This window comes from Lepidochelys olivacea (assembly GCF_965140295.1).
Source record: "Lepidochelys olivacea isolate rLepOli2 genome assembly, chromosome: 5".
NCBI lineage: Eukaryota > Metazoa > Chordata > Testudines > Cheloniidae > Lepidochelys > Lepidochelys olivacea.
Window position 1 is genome coordinate 98,895,245 of NC_140415.1, and position 23,418 is coordinate 98,918,662.

The 23,418-nt window shown below is 40.9% G+C and overlaps 1 protein-coding gene across 1 annotated transcript; it reads left to right on the forward strand.

Annotated features, from left to right (window-relative positions):
* Nucleotides 1-966: 966 nt before the first annotated feature.
* On the forward strand, nt 967-12,964 carry ZFAND5 (zinc finger AN1-type containing 5). The gene is made up of 6 exons (XM_084629093.1): nt 967-1,431; nt 6,395-6,552; nt 6,912-7,020; nt 7,638-7,738; nt 12,293-12,418; nt 12,732-12,964. The coding sequence occupies exons 2-6, from the start codon at nt 6,402-6,404 to the stop codon at nt 12,878-12,880; spliced, it is 636 nt and encodes a 211-aa protein (XP_084485219.1). The 5' UTR covers nt 967-1,431; nt 6,395-6,401; the 3' UTR covers nt 12,881-12,964.
* The last annotated feature ends 10,454 nt before the right edge of the window (nt 12,965-23,418 follow it).

The following is a 23,418-nucleotide window of genomic DNA, read 5'->3' on the forward strand; positions in this document are numbered from 1 at the left end:
GACTAACCAATTTATTTGAGCATGAGCTTTCGTGAGCTACAGCTCACTTCATTGGATGCATCCGATGAAGTGAGCTGTAGCTCACGAAAGCTCATGCTCAAGTAAATTGGTTAGTCTCTAAGGTGCCACAAGTACTCCTTTTCTTTTTGCGAATACAGACTAACACGGCTGTTACTCTGAAACCTGTGCCAGCTATAGTGGCTCTCAACACTCAACTGAATGGGAAAAATAAGCAGGTTGGTAGCAGGGCCTCAGTGAGAGGAGATATCAGCGTCTGAAGGGCCTAACTGGCTCCTACTACTTCAGTTGACTGCCTGTTCTCCTCAAGTGGGTTCAGGGAAGCAGCAGGAAACAGGAAGCTCCCTGAGAAGCTGGTGTTTAGCACCACCAGGAGCCTGGACTGATTGAGAGGTACATAAGAGGCTCCTCTTCCCCTCTCTCTCTACAGCGCCTGCTGCTTTGTTATTCCCTCTCACCTTCTGTCCTGCCTGTTATGTGTCTTGTGCCCTCCTTCCTCCAGCACAGCACTCCACCATCTCTGTGCATCTAGAGCAGAGGGAATACACATGCACCAGCAACAGATAAAATTTTCTACACTCTAGCTCCTCATGGCACCACCCCCACACTCTGGCACCTGAGGCAGCCGCCTCAGTTCACCTCAGGGTAAGGCCAGCCCCATGGCCACCCCTGCCCTACGTACTGCGCAAACCCTGCCCCCCATCGCTGTCCCTGCCCCATGCACTTCGCAAACTCAGTACCCATGGCCGCACTGCCCCGTGCTCACCCCGCCGCCCCCTTCCCGCGGACACCCCTGATCCCGCCCCTCCTCCATCGTGACGATGTCTGTGAGATGACGACTTCGCCACTCTGCACACGGCCCCCACCCTCCTCTCTCCACGGCTTCGGTGACGTCACGAAGACCCCCGCCCCTTCCTGCCTCGCCTTCTCTTCCTCCCCACCGCCACCCGCGCGCCACTGTGATTCCAGAGAGCGCGGGCGCCGGCCGCAGCTGCAGCGTCATCGCTGGCTCTGAGCGGCCGCTTCGAGTCCAGCCTCCTCCCTCCCGGAACAGCGCGCGGCGGCACCGACCGACCGACCCACCCACCCCAGCGCCGGTTTCTGCGCGTGCGGCGGCGCTTCCGTCCGGCCCCGGAGCCTCGCGGCGCAGCAGTAGCAGCGCGAGCCGGCGCGCGTTGTGTAGCAGGATCCGCCTCCCCCGCTCCCACCCCTCCTCCGCGCGGCGCGTCTCGCTCCGCGCTGCTGCAGAAACAAAGGAGAGGAGCCGCGGCGGCGCGAGCTCCTTGCCGGGCCGGGACTTGCCCCCGCTCGCGCCGGGACAGCCACCCCTCCCCCCACCCGCCGGCGCCTTTGTCTGGCCTCAGCAGAACCGACCACTCGCCCGGGGCCCTCGCCAGCGGCCTCTTCGAGCAGGTCAGTGGCGCCCCGCGGCCTTTGTGTCTCGGCCGGCCGGCCGGCCTTCGTGGGTGTGGAGGGGCCGAGCAGCGCGCGGGGGGATGGGGCTAGCGAAACGCTCCGGCCCTTAACCCGAGCTAGGCTCCCCCGCCTGTCCGGGGAGAAGGGCCCCCAGCCCCCGAGCAGAGGGCCCGGCCGCGGGGAGGGGGGTAACGAATGGGGCCCTTAGCCGGCGGACCGCGGCTGCTGGGAAGAACAAAGAGCCGGAAGGGGCTGAGGAGGCCGGCGGCACCGAGCGAGCGGCTGGGCGGCGTGACTCGGGGCTTTTGAGAGGGGCCCAGCAGGCCTGGGGCTGCCGGTGGCCGGGCGAGGAACAAGGCACGTTGCCGCTCTCGCGGCTCGGGCTTGAACAGCGCTACCCCCGGCGGGTGGCTCCTGCCGCGGGAGGCTGGGGGCGCCCTGCCCTTGCCTTTGTTTTTCTGGCCTGGCTCAGTTTTGTCTTTGTCCGTTTCGATCCATATTCTCCGCGTATCTAGGGAGCGCCTCAGCTCCCTTTCTAAAGCGCAAAATGCCCTGGGTCAATCCCGCTTCTGGGGGTCTCCTCTGGAGGAGGATGTCAGGATAAATAGAGATTTAGGTCAGCCGTCCCTTTCTGCCCTATCATTGACGCAATTCCCATCCCTGGGTTTAGTATTGATTTCGGTATAGCTTTGTTTTTTCTGTTCTCCTTTCCCCCTCCCTAAACCCGTTTAAAAATGTGAATGTATCTGGTGTGAATATTGCAGTTTGGTTAAAAAAGCACTTTTGCGTGGAGAACTAAAGTTCATTGCTGCTGTTTTATGGTATTTTGTGAAGCCCACTCCAAATTCATTGTTTGTTATGTTATTAAAGTGGCCTTGAGTTTAGTTGTAATTCACAACAAAATACCTCCTATGTAGTCTTCAGCATATAGTTATCAAGTATTTTCCTGCCCTGGTTTAACTTGTGTAACTAGTAGCTATCCGGGTTATTGTAATAGAATCGCTAGCTGAGCTAATGCAAGTTGCAAAACATAGTTCTTCCTGTAAAAGGAAACAACCAGCGAACAAGAACCTTAACCTTTTAATCAGTGTCTTCCTTCCACCTAAAAAGGAACAAACTGATATGCAGGCAAATGCTTCTGTTGAAACCACCCACCCAAAAATGCTGAGTACTGTATGTGTGTGTGTGCAAAGGCAGTGCAACAGCAGTCATCTTTTGGGCCTCAGATCATACTCAGCTGTTTTGTCTTTATGCTGTATGTTAAAAATGGTAATGGCTGTTTGAGATGACTAGCCCATGATGCTGCATTTTCTAAGTATAATTTAAGAATGTCTCCCTCTCTCTCTTCAGAGAGGAAGCTGTAATCATCCTGTTAATTGGATTTTATATTTCTCCATTACAGTGGGTGTATGCTTTGCTGCTTCAGTTCTGTGGGTTGTGTAGGAGTTGGCAACCTTTTGAGATATAAATAGAAGCTGATTTCAGAGGCCCCTGTTGACGAGGTTGTGTGTCTGAGCCTCTTGCTCAGCCTGTCACATTGCAGCCTTGTGACAGGCGGAAGCTAATGCATTCACCCATGTGACCTAAGCTTCTGAGAAATATTAAGGAAAGCAGGCACACGTGATGCTATTATAAGCTGGTTTTCTAAGGGAAAGACAGAACTGAATGTGTGACATTAAGTGGATGACTGCTAAATTGTGAGGTCCCATCCTAGTTGGGAACTGCTGATGTATGACAAGCAAAGCACTTCTGTTAGGTTTATGAAACCCATAGTCATCTCAAAAAGGAAAAGGAGTACTTGTGGCACTTTAGAGACTAACCAATTTATTTGAGCATGAGCTGTAGCTCACAAAAGCTTATGCTCAAATAAATTGGTTAGTCTCTAAGGTGCCACAAGTACTCCTTTTCTTTTTGTGAATACAGACTAACACGGCTGTTACTCTGAAAATAGTCATCTGAGCTTCCAAGTACATTAATCCAAAGGTACAAATAGCATAATTTAGTTTCTGGTTGATAAATACTTATTAAGGGATGATGAAGGTATATTTGTCTTCATACTGGTGAAGTCTTTTAAAGGACATGGTTAGTCAAGTGATACTTGGACCTGGTACAAGAAAAATGAAATGGTGCAATTTCTTTAACAGTCACTGTAAAATAACAATTTGTCCTTTTTAATTAGGGGCATGTATTTGTAGTAGGGAAAGAATGTGCTGACAGGAGCCATGAAAGTGCTTGTATTTACATTATATTCAAAACAACAATTAAAACCTAAAGCTAGATTTAAATAGCAAGTGGTAAAACATGTCTACAATATCTTCATTTTTAAGAGGAGCAAGTTGGAGTACTGGAGACTCATTCATGGATGCTGACATGTTTAGAATTATTAAAAGGAACACCACTTAATGAAAATTAGAATCATAAACTTTAAGGTCAGAAGGGACCATTGTGATAATCTACTCTGACCTCCTGCACTATGCAGGCCACGGAATCCCACCCACCCACTCCTGTAACAAATCCCTAACCTATGTCTGAGCTATTGAAGTCCTCAAATCATGGTTTAAAGACTTCAAGGTGCAGAGAATCCTCCAACAAGTGACCCAGGCCCCACGCTGCAGAGGAAGGCAAAAAAACCCCAGGGCCTCTTCCAATTTGCCCTGGAGGAAAATTCCTTCCCGACCCCCAAATATGGCGATCAGCTAAACCCTGAACATGTGGGCAAGACTCACCAGGCAGACACCCAGGAAAGAATTGTTTGTAGTAACTCAGATCCCACCCCATCTAACATCCCATCACAGGCCATTGGGCATATCTACAGCTAATAGTTGAAGATGAATTAATTGCCAAATTTAGGCTATCCCATCATATCATCCCTTCCATAAACTTATCAAGATTAGTCTTGAAGCCAGATATGTGTTTTGCCCCCACTGCTTCCCTTGGAAGGCTGTTGGTTTGAAACCTTTGTCTAATTTCAAGTCTAAACTTCCTGATGCCCAGTTTATATCCATTTGTTCTTGTGTCCACATTGGTACTGAGATTAAATAATTCTTCTCCCTCCGTGGTATTTATCCCTCTGATATATTTGTTAGCACTTATATCCTCAGAATATCTAAATTGTAGGGCCTAAAGTTACTATAGATTAGAAGAAAATATTTTCTGTATTTTAGTTCATCTGGCAGTACTTTGTATAGTCCACTGTTTCTGCTGTTTAGCTGATCAGTTCCATCTGCATGGGTCCTTAAAATAAATGAAAAATGGTTGTAAAACCACAATTTGGTAGAAGCCTATGACAGGTGTCAAAAAGGCAGGTCTTGTCAAGGTAATGAACTAGAGATCTAGATCAAGAGATGTCACTAACTTTCTGAGTGACCTTGTGCAAGTCACCTAATTTCTTTGCTTCAGTTCCAAAAAGGGTACATGTAACTGTTCCTTTTTGCCCCTTGGTGTGCCTTATCTAGTTTGTAAATTTTCTGGGTCAGGGATTTTCTGTGTATTTACAGTACTTACTCATAGTGGGCCCTCAATCTCCCTTGGAGCCGCACAGTGATATGATACTCCACTGTAGTTTCAGCTACTATAATATCCCTAAAGAAAGGCTTATCTTTGGGAGACGCAGACCTTTAATTTACAGAACTATGTTTTGGTCCATAGCAAGCACCTGTGTATCAACATATGTATATTGGGTTGCTGTGAACCTTAAATGAGTCTTTTCAAATATCTGTAATTCACTTTGGATGTAACTAGAGAGGGAGACACTAATATGGAGAGGCTGTTTTGTCAAAATATCTAGCTCTCCAAGTTTTAAAAAGTTCATTGTGCCCCAAAAGGTGTATTGTTTTAAAACACAATTTTTCTAGTGGCCCAGTCTAATATTTTAATTTGCCCTGGATTTATAGGAGATCACTTAATTATACTGTGCCCCTGTTATAATAATGCTCTTGGGAGCCAAGGGTTCCTTGCTATATCAGGTTTTCTACTAAACTTGCATTGCAGAGATAAATCACTAGTGAAGGTGAGGTATTTGTATTGTTAATTTTTGCTGTTTGTTATGCAGAGGTGAGGACTTTTATTATCCAATGCCAAACATGGGTACCTTTCTATAAATTCTTGAGCCAGAGTACTTTGCTGAGCTTATGGAAATGAGTAGGCTGTGTAAATGGGTGTATTTTAGCAGCCAATGCGTTTCTTGCAAGAGTTCTGTTCAAGTTTGTTGCAAATGCAACTTTTAAAGCACCGAAAAATAAATTCGTGATGTTTCAGGAATGCCTGCTGACCCTGTATATGGAAGATTCTGCACACATGTTGCTGCCAGTTAACATACAGTGTCAGCTTTCATACAAACAAGACTTGCTCTGTTTTGGAAATTACTTCTATAGTTAAAAGTGCATATTGAAATTGACCGTTGGCTAGTACTTGTAGTAAACTTCCCCACTCTGCTTTATTGAGTGTATTGCCAAAATACAATTTGTTAACTCTGAGTTGAAATTATCCAGGACCCGCATATCATATAAGCAGTGAAGGCAGTTTATTTGCTGCCTAGTCTGTTGATAAATAGATGATATTGATTTCCAGAATTGATTAGTGTACACAGATTTGGTGTGGTTTATTCAGCGGATCTGACTTCGGGAATAGAAAATACTCAAAATGAGTGACAGTGACACAGGTTTGTTTTTTTTACTGCTCAGTGATGAGTGAAGTGAATCTGTTCATAAGGGTGCATAATTACATGTACCCTTCTTCCAACCTACGTGATATCATTGAAATTTTTCTACTAGGATTTTAGAAAGGTATAACAATATCTATGCTTTCCATTACTGCAACTTTACTTTTTCTACAAATATCAGCATTCTTAACAAAGGCTACATTTGTGTTATGTAAAGATACTAATGACTGTCTCCTACAAACTATGATCGATTTTGGTTACATGCCAACTTTTAATGCAGTTATCTGGTTTTATTTACAGCACAGAGATGGCTCAGGAGACGAACCAGACCCCAGGGCCCATGCTGTGTAGTACTGGTTGTGGATTTTATGGGAATCCTAGGACAAATGGAATGTGCTCCGTCTGCTACAAAGAGCATCTTCAACGACAGCAGAATAGTGGCAGAATCAGTCCAATGGGTAAACTTCTTTATTTGGAGAAATGTCTGAGAAGATGGCAGGAATTGTAGGACAAATGTTGGAGGCAGGAACATCTGCAATGGCTATGCTGAAAACAAAATTATGTTGATTTGTACATTCTGGACAACACACTATACTTGGTGCCCCACCCTAAGTTTCTGCTGAGCACTTGATCCATATATTTAGATGATCGCTTTAGTTGTATTTCATTGGCATGCAGTTTTAAAGACACAGCAATCTAATCAAATATCAAGTAATTGGGTGAGAACAGCTAAACTAATATTATACATAAGTGTGCTTGAGTAGTTATTAATTTATATTCTACACGTTTACTTAACTTTCAAATTTCTATTGCATAGGAACAGCCAGTGGTTCAAGCAGTCCTACCTCAGACTCTGTATCAGTTCAGAGAGTAGATGCTAGCTTAAACTGTGAAGGTGCTGCTGGCAGCACATCTGACAAATTAAGGTAAGTTGTAGATTACTGTTTTGAGGCTAACCTGAGTTAAATCCATAAAACAAATAGAGGATTTATACTTAAAACAACTATGGTGTAGGTGAACTGATATCACCATTGTAGTTAGTTTCTGGAGGAATAAATAGCTGACAAACTGTCTCATGGAGAACTATGATTGACCGATGCTTTGTGAACTTAATTGAAGATTGCTGATGTAAGTGGTATACGATGTTTGGTATTAGACGGCTGGATATTGCAAGAACGCTTTCTTGATTCTTAGCTGAACAGCAGTTTGCTACATGGCTTCTTCAGTCTTCTAGAGCAGTATTTCTCATCCTTTTTGATACCAGGGACCAGCTTGCTGCCTTCCTAAACTGTGTTGGGGAGATCTTTGGGACCGGTACTGGTCCATGGACCAGCTGTTGAGAAATACTGCTGTAGAGTGAGTGAAGTAATTATTAAAAGAAGCATCTTTCATTACTTTCTTTAAATATGGTAGAAGCTATCTCTGTAGTGGCAAAACAAATAGTTTAAACTGCTGAGAATATTTAAGTAGAGTTTAGACAACACATACATTTAGTGTAAACTCAAAACTAACATGAATTGCTTTTTCTCATTGAATGTAACAGAAATGTACCTGTTGCCGCCTTGCCCGTAACACAGCAAATGACAGAAATGAGCATTTCAAGAGAGGAAAAAGTAACACCGAAAACAGAGACAACAGAGCCAGGTGTGCCATCAAATTAACTTTGAATACAACTAGTGGATTTTAGCAGAAGTTGACAGTTTATATTTTACCGTCTCTTCCCTCACCATCATAATACTGTCCTAGGAAAAATATTAAAAACTGAAGGTGGTGGTTCTGAATATTTGAGTGTACGTTTGTAGTGCAGAGAAAAATAGCTGGGGCTAAATTTCACCTTTGGGCATGCACACAATTCCCATTGAAGACTCTGACAAGAGAGCAAGTTCGGCTCTTAAACTTTCAGTTTAAATTTTGAAACACTTAGAATTGTACACTATTGTTTTTAGAATTGTAATTTTAGCCCTCCGGTTCTTTTCCCTTACAGGGCTAAAATGATAGAAACCTCTGTTGAAAATCTAGGAGAACCTTTGTCTCAAATTTCTGTTGGCTTGTGGACATAAATATGGCTTCTTGTATTCAGCCATATTAGAGAAGGAAACACAGCATTTTTGGAGGATAAATAATTACTTGAGCTTACTGGCTAAAAATTTTTAAGACTATATATTTCTTTTATAACTCTGTCCCAGGGCTGTGCTCTTAGTTTAATGCATGTGACAGACAAGTCTGTTGAAGGACGGACTGATCAAGCACCTGTGGAATAATTGATCCATTGTTCTTGAACTGGAGTGAACTTAATCGTTGGGCCATATTATGTTCATAATCCAAGCGGATGCTTTAGAAGTTGTACTTTTACGTTGGGAAGGTTACAGATACTTTACAATGGTATTATTTAAAGAAAAGTTAGAGCATTAACTTCTTTGTGAAAAGCAGGTCTACACCAACAGATACCAAGTTCTTGAACCAATATTTTTGTTAAACTGTCACACACAAGTTTGAATAATGTGTATATTATTCTACAGCTACTAACACTAATGTTGTCTTTTCCTTTCTCCCATTTGGTATGTGTCCTTCAAAACACTTCATTTAAATAGCTTTATAAAATTGGTATTTGTTTTGTAAATGCTGCCATAGTTTTAAACTATTTTTTCTGTGATACTTAGACAAAATTACCATTTTTCAAAACTGGAAAAATCTGAAGGTGAAGAGTCGCAGGAAGATTACATTAACTAGCCCTTTATTTCTGTCTAGGTTTTTTTTCCTGTTTGAGCTGCTTTGATGTCTTGCATTAAACTGTTTTGTATTCATACTTTGGCTCTGGCTATTTGGGATGTAAAAGAGGTGTATCAGTAATATGATTCTGTGACATGGATTGATAAATACAAGTGTATGTATTGCTCTGATGCTTTTTGGGGTGTGTACAGAGTTTAAGGAGACTTTTATAAGCTATGCAAGTTTCAGATTATCTCCTGTAACTTAGTCGTGTCCCTTTTTAACAATGCATCTTGAGGTCATGTCTGAGAGTGCCAATGAGGAAGGAAACAGTATATGTAAAATAAGGTAGTAATGACAGTGTGGCAAGTGAGTCAAATTGAAAATTCTTAACCATTTAAAATTAGTTACCAAATTGCAGAAGTCCTCTTTGAAACTGATAACTTGTAAGCTTCTGATCTCATTGGGGATGAACAATGACAATCGACACCAAAAACTATGCTATGCAAAAGAATACTTTAGTCTTTCTATGCTAACAGAAGCTGCATGGCGAAAGTTGCTTATAACCATTCTTAATTTAAAATATTTGTTATTAATTACCAGGCTAATAGCAAATGCCTCTGTGGAACTCAAAAGCCAGGATTTTTTTTGCAGTTTAGATGGAAAGGAACAGAAATTGCATACTGGAAGTACATGTAAATACCTGGAAAACCTTAGGTTGATTTTTTTTTTTTTTTTTTCCCTGGCACGCTTCCAGCGTATTTGGCTCTTTAGGAAAACTGCTCTCTGCTCCAGTGTTTTGTCTCCAGTCTGTATTCCTTAAACTCTACATATGGCCATTCAACGGGTATCTTAAAGCCAGTTTTGCCAGACCATAGAATCTAGCCTCCCTCTAATTTTTTGTTTTTTATCAAGTCTTTATATTGTGCCTACTATAGTATCTGAGCACTCTTCAAAACTGAATAACTTATGTGTAGACTGTTCACGTCTTTCTTTTCTTCTTCCATCTGGCAGCACCTAGGATTTCTTAGATTCTTTCCTCAGAACAGGAGGAGGGAAAATCCTGGGGGAAATAGTCTATGATAACACTGTATCAAGGAGAGAGGATTTGTTCATCTTAAGTCATGACCAGATTTAGGTTTATTGTCATCTGCCACTCTTTAAGAGAACATCACTGGGCAGGCTTGCTGAAAAGGCTTTGGCTGCTCCTCTCACTAATCTTGTCCTGTTTAAGTTCGATAGTCTGCAAGTATCACAGTTGTTTGGAGGGTTCATGATCACAAAGAAAAAAGATGGCCTTTGAACAGATTTGGTCAAAGCCCATTTAGCATCTTGAGGATAAATACTAAACTTAGTGGGTAGTCATTAGAGACCTGAGCACTAGTGTCATGTCCTTCAACTTTTATCGCATGTGGATTTGTGGGTGCGTGCCCAAATACAACAGTCTGTGGTCACAGATGCATGGAATACCATGGCGTGGGTCAGACTTGTGCCTGACAGGATGCAGTCTTCTGGCGAGCTATAGATAGAAAGGTGCTTTTCTTGCTCCTGTTGCTATTTGGAGGTCTAGTTTGAACTCCAAAACCACATACCATTTCATGACATTAGGAAAGAGAATTCTGTTGGAAAAAAACTTGTTGATATTCTCATTATTTCCCTCTACCCACCATCACTTCAGTTTTTCCAAGATTGAACTTCAGCTAGCTGCTCCTCCAGAAATAAATATATCCAGGTACTGTGACAAGTAGTGTGGCTATTACTAGCATTTGGGATGAAGATATTTTGAGTATCTGTGTATTGTAGGCTCTTCGGATTATGGCACCTGGCAATCTCTCCCAGAAGCTTGTAGATGTCAGAGTTGGGGAGAGAATGTGTAACACTCCATAAACAGTCTATCAAGAAAGGGTAAGCAAATAGGGCTTACCTGCATCTACATGTCCTAGTCTTTCAAGTAACTGAAACTTTTATCTGTTTCCATCTGTTTAATTTTATCATTCATCTAGACTGTAAACTGTTTAGGGTGGGAACTGAACGTGATGTATATGCTTAGCATGTTGTTTTCAGATGTCTAAGTGTTTGTTTAAACGAAGTCAAAACATACCTTCGTCAGACTTACTGGGTGTGAAGGGGAACCTTAAAAAAAGACATGTTTAATCATTTAAAAGGGGTGGTTTGCATTAAAGTCACAGAGTCTTGACCCTTGTAAAACTACATTGCACTTTTGGATTTACAGTCCAAGAAAAGCTTCTTAAATGAAACTAGACTCAACCGGGACCCCAAATGTTCATGGGAGAAACCACTGAAAACTAGCTTTAGAATGAGTCAGTTTAGCTATGCTACCTTTACTGCCATACTGAATTTACTGTAATACAAGAATGTCTAGGTTTGGCATAAATGTGGGCTGTTGCTCTTTTCTAAATTACTGTAGGAGTGTTCGTATGGGAAAGTGGAGAGCACTCTCGTAGGCAAAGGTAACTCTTCTCTCTCTGAGAATAGAGCTCATAGCAGGGAACTGTGTGAACCAATGATGTAATAGTCAGAAATGTAGCTGCTGTTGCAGTCTTAGGTCTGGCCTACACTAGAAAATTAGGTTGGCGTAATTGTGACTCAGGGATGTGAAAAATCCATACCCCTGTGCAGTGTAGTTAAGATAACCTAAGTCCCTGTGTAGACAATGCTAGGTTGACAGGATTCTTCCATCAGTTTAGCTACCACCTCTTGGGGAGATGGATTACCTACACTGACAAGAAAATCCCTTCCATTGGTGTAGGTAGTGTCTACACTGAAGCACTACAGTCTCATCTGGCTATTGTTAGATTGGAAAACCCATATTAATCTCATTTTATTACAAACAGTAGTGCTTTAATCTGGAATGTGTTGTTTGTGCAGTAAGTATTTTATAGCTCAATGCTTTTAGGGTTTTTCAATTTTTTTATTTCTGAAATCAAGTAAACTTATGTACAATTTAGATTGTTTAAAGAGTAGGTGGTCACAGTGCTTTACCTATTAAACACTGGGGGGAATCTCTCAAAGGAATACTAACAAACACAACTATATACTTGGTTTACCATGTGACCTTAAATTTAAACTTTCCTGTATACATTGATATTCAAAGTAGGTCTTATGACTTACATAGCACTTACCATGAACTTATGATACTTTCTATTCATAGTTCTTTATGAAGGTAGGTTAAATAACGCTTACCCTTCTCTCCATTTTTGCATTTAAATGGTGAAGTGGCCATATTCCTGACTTACTAGCACGTGGTGTAATAAACACAGCTGTAGGTTTATAGCTAAAGATTTCAGTATTAATATAAAACCTTAAACGTGGTATTGTATATGCTATGAATTTTGCATAGTTTCTGGGAAAGGAATGCAGTGTCTTGGGCTGTACCTACATTCTTGAACAAATGCTCGTTGTTGAATTATTCAAATTTAATCTGGAGCCCTCATTTCAGTTTGTTTTATTTTTTTGCTTTTTCCATAGTTGTTACTCAACCAAGTCCATCAGTATCTCAGCCCAGTACTTCTCAGAATGAAGAGAGTGCTCCTGAATTGCCCAAACCAAAGAAGAACAGATGCTTCATGTGCAGAAAGAAGGTTGGCCTTACAGGTATATGAAAAGGCTTTGTCAATACTTAACAGCTTTTGTTGACTAGCATTTGCATTTACTAGTCCTCTGGATGGAACATTGTATTTGGTATTTTCTAAAACTCACTTTGGGTAGGAAGCATTTCAGAATTCATTGGGATGAGACCCTGTGAAACAGCTGTGTTTTTTGAAATGCATGGAATCTTTCTTTTTTCATGTATTGCTCTTACAGAATAGTTGTAGTAAATACTTGGTTCTTTGTCTGTAGTGACTAAGCTTTAAAATCATAGTTTAGCTAGAGCTGAAAGTGACACTGCTTCCTTTTGTTTGTACAGGGTTTGACTGCCGATGTGGAAACTTGTTTTGTGGACTTCACCGTTACTCTGATAAGCACAACTGCCCATATGACTACAAAGCAGAAGCTGCAGCTAAAATCAGGAAAGAAAATCCAGTTGTTGTGGCTGAAAAAATCCAGAGAATATAAACTAAACTACTTGTGAAAAGACTGACTTTGTTTTTATTTTAATATATCCTAGGAAAACATTAAAGAGCAGGTGCATGGCCATTTTCTTTTGATGTTCTCCAGAGTTTTACTTTAGTCTTGTCTGTCTTACTGATATTTCAGGATGTTTGGGTGTTTGTTACAGGCAGAATTGGATAGATACAGCCCTTTTAAAATGTATATGCCCTCCCCAGAATAAAATTGGATTAATTAAGACCTGCACAGAACGTTATAAATGCACAGAGGACAAATTGTCTAGTTCACGTGTGCCAAACAAATGTATCAAATCTGCATGTCTGCAGCAGATCTGCCTTTTGGGAATGTAATTGAGGTAGATCATCTTTAGCTAGTGTTATGTGCCTGTTTGGGGGAAAAAGATACACCAGAAAAAAGTTGGCAGTCTACTTCTACCATAGTTAAATCTTCTCCTATCTTTAATTTCCACAGTTCATTGTTTTGAAGCAGAATGTGAGCTCACATGGGGGATCCACCTTACATAGAGGAGTGTTGGTGCCATATTTAAGATATAGTTAATGTTTAATAAATGCAGCAGGAAAAGTGAGAAATTGATACTTAAAGGGTGTGAACGATCCTGGAAATGACTACATTATATAGTTCAGAACAGGTTCCCAAAGGAAATGCCCTCTTAAAAACTTCATGAACTGGCCTGCAACAGAAGGTTTGTCTGCTTTACTCTTGCATAGCTAAAAATGTTGTGTAGCAGAATGCTGTAAGATTTTTATTTACAAAAGAAAAAAAGCTATTTGTTTTTAGATTTACCACAGCAGCTATATCAAGTAACAATATGTTGGAATCTAAGTTGCAAAGATGTTGGAGCAGTTTAATTTTTCATGTATCTTCATGTTGGGTTCAAGAGAATAAGAGCTTTTTTATTTAACAGTTTCTTAAATAAAATAAGGTGGCACCATTCTGCATGGAAAACCATACCCAACGTGGCTGCTGTAGACTTGAGTGGTACCTGGCACCACTCTGAGGGCTGCTTTATCATTTTTAATTGTATTTGGGTGTAGGACTGTAGTGTTCTTGGGTGTATTGCATGGGCTGCATTATCTACAGCATTGTACAATAACTCTAGAAGAGGCAGTATACTTCACTGATGCTTGTCTGGTAATATCACTTCTGTGTTATAATGGAAGTTTTTTGTGATGTATGAAACTTGTTTTTTATATAAACCAGTACAGTTTAGACTAGTGTTGTGGTAATGCCTGTTCTCATCTGTAAATAGTTAACTATGTACACAAGGCTCTACTTCTGATTTTTATTGCAGTGTTCAGTCTTAGTTTTTACTTCACTATTAAAAGCATCAGGTTTTTTGCTTTAACTTTGTCCTCCAGTTCTGAGTTATTAGATATACAAATGTGTACAGATAGTTCATATTTATGTATTGCACATAATCATGCTACCCAGCATCTATGCTATGTTGTATTATGTAAATAATAAAATCATGTACAGAGGGAAATAATTCCTTTTGTTATAGTTCATTGGGTTTTGAGTTACTGGATAACCCGAGGCTGTCTTATGGATGGGGGAAGAGCTGCAACTAGTTTCTGCTCTGTGGACTTTTTTTTTTTCTATGTGCCTTAAGTCTGTATATTTCTAACCTGTTTGGCTTTCATTTACCAATTTAAGATGGCTTCTTTGCGTGAGAAAATCGTAGCAGATGGAATACAAACTAATTTTCTTGGTGGCCAGATTATTTCAGCATATAACACCAACATCATGTCTACAGGGAAGGAGGAGAGCATTAGCTGTGAACTCAAAGGCTTTTTTTTTTTTTTTTGGCTGCTTTGCCTACGAATCTATTTCCAATGGATCTCTGGGACCACATAACTAGTATACTGTACAGCACCATTTTATCCAAACCTTTGAAAACAGGAGCATTTCCACTGGGCCCTTCCCTGGGATCTTTACCTAAATGTGGATTTCAAATATGGGGCTGTGAGAGTTGCCCTTCCCAACTATGCAAAGGAGCCACAGGTTGGTGTGCATGGCACATGGTAACTTGTTGGAAAGAGGCAGCCTTCACCAATGGATAATACATGTGAACTTGTAATGGAAACTGAGATAAAAGTTGTCGTCCATCCAGTCTACTGATTCTGCATGTGCTTGCTTATTGTCACTGCTTGTTCTTATGACATGGGGAAAGGGCTTGCTCGGGAGCTTCACATCCCAAGATGAGGATAATCCATATTCGTATAAGCCAAAAGGAACCACACTAAAAAAGTGAAAAGTACCGTTTCTCCAACCCTGGAATTTAAAGTAGAAAGCATAATGAGATCTGTTACCTTCTGATCCTGAGAAGTAGAGATTTGCACATGGATATTTGAAGAGAATTCAGGTTGGGAGTTTGTGGATAGAGAACCCTAACTATATTTATGCCATCAAGAACAGTTTGTGAAAACATGTCAGTGATGTCATGGGTTAGTATGACTAAGGGGTTATCTGAGGAAGTATGGGACACTTGAATTAAATTTCACGAGTTTAAATTCATGTGGTGTTTCTCAAAAATCCCTAATTGACAGCTATAGTTTACATCACTTCCATCCCTTTCTCAGACAAATGCCCATCCCCAGGACTTGTAAGATAACAGAGTATATTGTGTGGGATCTCACACACTGCTCCATCCAATCACATTTAATCTACATGTAAGCTTGTTACAGGTGAGGTTTGAGTATATATGAAAATTTTTCATTTAAAGAAAGCAAACAGGTGCTTAACATAGCACTTTAGATAAAATTAACTGCAAACCAAATGTGCTACCCCAATGAATGTGATTTTAAAAAAAATCACACCAAAAACGTGGAAAGATTGTGTAAATTTTTGAAAATTGCTTAAGTCATGTGTGGATGGATGCTTTAAAACAATTTACATAAAGCTTTGCATTACCACACAGGTCTAATTTATTGCTGAAATTCTTTTATGCAAGAGTCATGCTTAGCATGGCAGGGGCCAGGCCTTTGGGAAGGTGAATGTGGCTACTTAATTGTCTGCCCTGTCCCAGTGCAGTAGCTCAAGCTATTGGATACTAGCTTGTAGCAGATAGGTGTACCCACTGAGGAAATCCTCAGCAGTACAGGAAGTGTCAGTTTCTCTGTTTTTGGAACAAACAGGTACGATATCTGGTCTGCTCTACTAATGAACCCAAATTCAGGCATATGGGATGTTGGGTATTAAGACCTCTTTATTTTAATTGTACTGGTACTGAAATAACCATACTGCTGATTTTAGAGTTGTAATACCACTTAGAGCTGGTCTAACAGCCTAAGCTTTCATTTCACATTCTCATTGCAGTGTAGCATGTTGCATCATATCATGGTTTATGAAAACTGAATTTCCTTATAAAGTAACCTTTTCCAAAAGCATGAATGTTCATATTCCAACCTAGCCTTCAATGGAGACTGACATGACTGAGGCCAGAGCTATTGGCTAATTTTTATGCTATGTATATTCATTGTGTACTTATTTTACATGTTAAAACCTCTAAATGTAAATTCAGAAGACAAATGCCCAAGTGAAGGGAAGAACTGTTTAGCGTGCAACATTACTGAGAGGATGTAATTGTCTACTTGTACTAGTGTAAACACCAAGGTTGGAGAAGGTATATTGTTTAGCTTGTTATGAAGGGTACAACTACAAGAAGGGCATTAGTTCAAGAAAAGGTAACTTCTGTCTTCTATGATACTGTGAGTATTCCACTTTTAGAAAAAACTGGTTTTAAGCACCTCAGTCAATGGACTGACAATCTCAATAAATAGTTAGAAAATGTACTGTTGAGCAATCTGGCATTGGGAAAGGGATGAAATAGTTGACTTCCTAGCAGTGTATGTCGTCATATGATCCAAGTACATAAGAGCAATCCACCTTAGTACTTTAATAGATGTTAGTTATTCTAATTAGATGGCTACTCTGACCATTTTTCTGTATTGATGGGTCTTCAAATTTGAAGTGGTAGATTGTTGACAGGTGGTTTTCCTGTTTCTAACTAAGAAACCTGATCACTTGATACTAGACCTCATTTAACATTAGACAACTATGCTGAGATGGTTTTTATCTAACTGCAGAGTACAATAAAAATATGCAGTCCTGGAGAAGTGTTTTTTTAAATGCCCAATGATTTTTCCTTACGATAATGACCAACACTTGCTAATGCTGTACAAACATAGGAAGATATGAAGGAAGAATGTATAAGTGTAAATGGTCAGTTTTGAAGACGAGCACATCTCATTTTTTTCCTTAAAGCAGCCACATTATGGAAACCCTCAGATCTTTTAAATAGTCTTCACTTGGCAAACCCAACTATGGTTGCTATTCCCTAGATGGAATGGGCAGGACAGGCCCCTACAACACTTCCTTCCAAGCTGCCACCATAAGATGTCTGTTTTTCCTAAACCTTGGTGATAGCAGAGGGCAATGTTGGCCCTTTGGGGCTGCTAGGCACAAAACAGGGCTGGAAGGCCCTGACTTGCTTCTGGCAACCTCTTCTGTACTTGGTGCTTTGGAAATGCTTCCTAATCTGATTAGGATACAGATCCTAAACACAGATTCACAAATACTGTAGATATAACCCACAATAAGTATAACTACTGGTTTAGGAATTGGTTGGTTGCTTAGGCACCAAGGAATAGATTTGGTTTTGCTCTATGTATATACAAGGATAATGACTGGATGTACTTTCCTAGTTTGCCAACAATTTAGGTTTTTCTCTCCAAATTTAGAATGAAAGATCAATGTCCTAAATTCTTAGAGAAATTTGGCCTTTAGACTGCTGTGATTTAATCCTCTGATTTATACTGTAGACAGAGGTGTAGGCGCTGCTGTAGTGCTTTAAATGTAGACACTAGGCTTCTGACTTTTTTCAAAAACTCCCATGTGTAACACTAAGAGAATAGCCTCCTAACATTATACGCTCTTATACAGCTTTCTAGAAATTTCTCACACTAGAACCAATTTTAAAATTGCAAAAATTGGTAACTTTTTAATTTATAAATAATATAGCTGTCAAATATTTCACTAACTACCTTCAAAAAGTACTTTGGGCATTTTTTTTTAAAGAGTTCATGAATGGATGCTAGTCTTAAAATGACTGAGGCAGCAGATTTGACTACTTCAATAATCCATTTTTTGTGTTAGAAAAATGAGACATCATTAAGCCCTGAAACTAAAAAGTAGGGGTGTGTGGAGCAATGACCAAGTTTAAAAAAAAAAATGGAATATCTTTGGGTCTGATAAATATATTTTAAGCAAAAGTTAATGGGATATAAGTTCTGCAGTATAATGTCTGTGGAAATGGCAAACTGATGGAGGGGAAGCCTGCTTTTCAGTTTCATTATTGCCTACTGAGCTTTATAGTGCATTATATTCAATATACCAGAGATACAAAGGAAAACTTGAATGTTTTCAGGCATCAAACATTTGGGTTCTGGAAGATGTACAAAAAAGTTTATAGATTGCAGCACTTAAGTAATCCCACACATGACATTTTAAAAGAGACCTTTTAAAATTTTAAATGTCCTTGTTAGCCTGAAGGTATGCATTCAAAGAAGTCCTCTGTCCTCTACACTTTTGGTTGCAGAAAAAGGGACAAAAAACATACCAGTTTGGCCTAAATTTTTTAGAGGTAGGTGGGAGCCCACATGCCCTTACTCCTCATCTCATTTCCAGTACTGCAAACAGAAGATTTAGGACCCTGAACTAATCAAGAGGGAGCCATGGTGCCAGAAAGGAAGGGGAAGCCTTAAGTCTGGTCTTAACTTGAAAGTTTTAATAGTCTAACTATTTCAGTTAGGGGTCTCTCTTCTTTTTTTTTTAAGTGACCAGCTATAATGGCAAAAGCCATAGTATGAATGCAGTTATATTGGTCTGAAGGTGACATATCGGTGGTGATCCCCTTTCTGTACAGTATCTGTATATTGGTACAACTATGTCCACACTAAGGTATTAATATCACTTAAACTATACCAGTATAGTTAAAACGGTATAGTTTCCAATGTAGACAAGCTCTTAGGGACTAAGGCAGAGGCACTAGGTCTTGTGTCAATGCTTCAACCTTCTGCAGATGTCTTGAGAGCTATGGGAGCTATCTGCCTTTGACCACATGACACAAGGGCAACTATGCCTCTCAAGACCAATGTCGGTCCATAAATTCAGTAGTGATTAGTTTGTCAGTCCCCCTGTGCTGCAGGAAGCAGAGTCAGATGTTTTTGATTGACTGGACTGACTCACTCCAGATAACTCCTCCCATTACAGAGCCCTGCCAGAATTTGCCCTGCCTCTAATGTTGTAGCAGTGTACTCAGGTGCTCTGTAGAATGACCATACCATGATTAACTGTTCTTTTTCCCTTTTTTCCTACAGTCTTTTTTCTCTGCTCTCCACTTTGTAATGCAGAGCTATTGCCTTGGGAAGGGCCATTAAAATTCACTTCACAGTTGCCTGGAGCACCATGGGGACTTTAACTAAAATCTCCCTCCAGATTAGCATTGGTCATGGCCAAAAAGCAAAGTAGGGAAAGGGCAGGGTGTCACGGTTCCTCCCCCACTCTGAACTCTAGGGTACAGATGTGGGGACCTGCATGAAAAACCTCCTAAGCTTATCTTCACCAGCTTAGGTCAAAACTTCCCCAAGGTACAAAATATTACATCCGTTATCCTTGGACTGGCCGCTACCACCACCAAACTAATACTGGTTACTGGGGAAGAGCTGTTTGGACGCGTCCTTCCCCCCAAAATACTTCCCAAAACCTTGCACCCCACTTCCTGGACAAGGTTTGGTAAAAAGCCTCACCAATTTGCCTAGGTGACTACAGACCCAGACCCTTGGATCTTAAGAACAATGAACAATCCTCTCAACACTTGCACCCCCCCTTTCCTGGGAAATGTTGGATAAAAAGCCTCACCAATTTGCATAGGTGACCACAGACCCAAACCCTTGGATCTGAGAACAATGAAAAAGCATTCAGTGTTTTACAAGAAGACTTTTAATAAAAAATAGAAGTAAATAGAAATAAAGAAATCCCCCCCTGTAAAATCAGGATGGTAGATATCTTACAGGGTAATTAGATTCAAAAACATAGAGAACCCCTCTAGGCAAAACCTTAAGTTACAAAAAGGGTACACAGACAGAAATAGTTATTCTATTCAGCACAATTCTTTTCTCAGCCATTTAAAGAAATCATAATCTAACACATACCTAGCTAGATTACTTACTAAAAGTTCTAAGACTCCATTCCTGGTCTATCCCCGGCCAAGACGACTACAGACAGACACAGACCCTTTGTTTCTCTCCCTCCTTCCAGCTTTTGAAAGTATCTTGTCTCCTCATTGGTCATTTTGGTCAGGTGCCAGCGAGGTTACCTTTAGCTTCTTAACCCTTTACAGGTGAGAGGAGTTTTCCCCTGGCCAGGAGGGATTTCAAAGGGGTTTACCCTTCCCTTTATATTTATGACACAGGGTCTGTGCACAGCATCCTTGGCTGAGTTCACTGAAGGAGGAAAGAGTTCCTTTTATTCCACTAGTATTGGTACTCCTGCAGTTACAAAGCAGGCTGCCAGCATGCCCCATAGGACAGCCCAGCAGTATCTACAAACTAACAAGAGACCCAGAGAGGACAGGTGTTGATACCAGGAGTTTAATATGTGGCTACTGGCATAGACCATGCCCCATCACTAGGTGAACTACAAAGGTCTCAGGAGCTCCAGCCTACTGATCTGGCACCGTCATCATCCCTCCCCTCCCCTCCACCAGCCAAAGAATCATGATGGGGCTACATATGTTGCCAAGGACTCCTCCTTCCCTCCTCTCTTCCCCCCACTACTGCACGTGTTGTGGTCAGGACATCCCATCTATTTCTGAGGGGTGCTAACAACCAGTAATGGCACAGAGGAAATCAATTTCCTGCTACTGCCCCTTCTTCCCTTTATGGCAGGGTCATAGTGACCATTTTGGAGTCAAAATCTTGTGCACCCCAGGTAGCCATTTTAGAATTAACTCTCAGCCTGCTGCCTTAGTGGTCATCTTAGAGTGCTTTCAGCTGAAAAGTGCAGGCATAGGGCTTCCTCTCTGAACTCTTATGACTTTGAATCCTTGGCCCTCTATCCTGCTAGTCATCCCTTTAAGTGGAGTAAGGGTCTCTGACACAAAAACCCCTTAGGAAAGGGTCCCCTGTTCTTTGTGAACAACTCTCACCTCAGATCTGAGAAACTCACTACACCAAATGTCTTACCCTTCATTTTACTCTTTATGGATACCCTCTATCTACAGAAAACTCGTAATTTGTCAAGATTCATAATCGTGAGATGTATGTACAGGTAACATTTAAGGAATAATGTACTGAAAATATGCTTTATGTACTTAAAGTAGAAATTAGTCACTAGAAGATAATGTGATGGCCCATTTGGGCAAGGAGGAGTTGTCACCCCACCCTGTCTGGTTGGGGATGCAATGCAAGGTTCAATGGTTTAGCCTTGTGCAATATTAAGACTCTGAATGGGAAACCATCAAAGGCTATGACAGACAATCAAAGCCACTTAAAGGTAAAAAAGAAACTTTACAAGACAGCGGTTTGCCTGATCTGTGAATGGAAACAAAAGGTTGTTTCTGTATAACACAGTGGCGAGAGAAGTACTCTGTGTCCATGCACTGAGATAACCCCTGATGGAGCATGGTCTCCTTTTATGAACATTTGGATCCTGAGAAACCAGCTATCTCTGCAACAGACTGAACTTTGTGGGGGCTGGGAGAATCTACTTTATGAGATGGGAAAGGTAACTTGATAAGCATTGATCTAGGTTCAAGTTTTATGATTTTGTGTTGTATTTATAACTTTGTTTCCACCACTCTCTCATTTCTAGTTTAAATCCTTCTTTAATAAATCTACTTTTTAAGGTAAAACTGGTAAACTAGAGTACACTGCTCCTTTGGATGTAGAGGATCTGGAATTGCTGTTTGTAGCCTCAGGTTGGATATCAAAGCGAGACTGTTCTAAGGGACTCAGGCTTGGGTGGACCCGTTGTTAACCTTCAAGGTGAAGTTAGGACTGGCATAGCCCTGAAGACACTGTGTGAGTGGCTGAAAGGCCGGTGGTGGGAGGGAGATGACACCAACTTACCACAAGAAAAAGACTCCCTCTTGCTGGAGGCAGGGGATAACATGGTGAACCACCATGTGAACAGTTTTGCAGGTTAGCAATCTTGGGCATCACTACATACCTTCACAAAACTCAATAATGTGGATAGACTTCAAACAGGTGAAGCAGACCATGTCAGGAGGGGGCTGCAAGCCATAGCTCATCCTTAGTCCACCCAACAATTGATAGTGATGGGGGGAGGGTACTAAGACAAAGAACTCCCATCACTAATGGATTTATGGACCCATCCAGGACAGTCAATGAGAAAATTTGTCTCACTTACCCGGAAATTTTCATTCTGGGTAGGGAGATAGTCCACAAATTCATCCCACCCTGTACTTTTCATCTCCTTCTACTGAGAGAGGTTTTTTCAATAGTGTTGCATTGGGTTCCCTCCCCCACATTTTAGAGAACTTCGATGCATAATCATGTGCTTACATTTAATCTATGACCCAGTTAATATGTTTTTGTCAGGTTGGACAGCTCTACTTCCTAATGGATGGGCAGATTTATGAGCTATTGTGAAAATGTTTTTTAAATAATGTTTTATTGAGATAACAGTTATCAGCTTTTGGAAGTGACTCTCTGGAGGGACTCTTCAGTGAGAGGAGTTATCTGGAGAGTCAACCCAGCCAATCAGAAACATCTGACTCTGCCTCCTACAGTGAATAACCCATAACTCCTGAATTTATGGACCTATCCCCCTACTCAGAATGAAAATTTCTGGGTGAGACAAATGGTGAATTTACAGCGAAACCCTAATCAAAGCTTAGCTGCAATTGTGTCAGAGAGAGAGACAATATGCATATATATGTATGTACGTATATAGAGTAAGTGGAGTTATAGTATAAATAGTCTATTAGTATGAGTTTGGGAAGGCCACATTAGTCACAAGTGTAAATAAAACTTGTATACTACAACACACTTTCATGTATTCTGTACAAGTCACAATTATAAAATCCTGTCCCTACACATGTCATGTCCCTTAGTCTCATTCTACCAAAGATCAGTTGCAGGATGGCTGACATATAATGTGAGGCAAATGATGCAGAAACAAACTCTGTGACAGTTGCTCGGCATTCTTAAGAAACCCTACAATAACAAAGCAGCATAGGCCCTGGAAGGAAGAAATATACCCTGAATAATGGCATTCGTTTCTGTTTTAAGTATCCCAGGGTGTTATTGAGGGCAAGTTCTATTGAAACTTAAGTAGGAGGAGCTAGTGAGTTATAGCCCCACAAAACTTCAGTGTGCTCTACATAATGGACAATATGAAATTACCACTGAAAATAATAAATGACAGATTTGAACAGTCTACTAGGGGAGCAGTCTAAAAAGGAAGCCAAATCTGGAGGAGGGGAAAGAGAAAGACAATGA

Bases quoted from the DNA above. Each gene is read 5' to 3' on its own strand.
- ZFAND5 (XM_084629093.1), top strand. From the start codon at position 6,402: ATGGCTCAGGAGACGAACCAGACCCCAGGGCCCATGCTGTGTAGTACT. The intron at 6,553-6,911 runs GTAAACTTCTTT...TCTATTGCATAG, and splicing joins TGGCAGAATCAGTCCAATGG to GAACAGCCAGTGGTTCAAGC. The intron at 7,739-12,292 runs GTGTGCCATCAA...CTTTTTCCATAG, and splicing joins AACAGAGACAACAGAGCCAG to TTGTTACTCAACCAAGTCCA.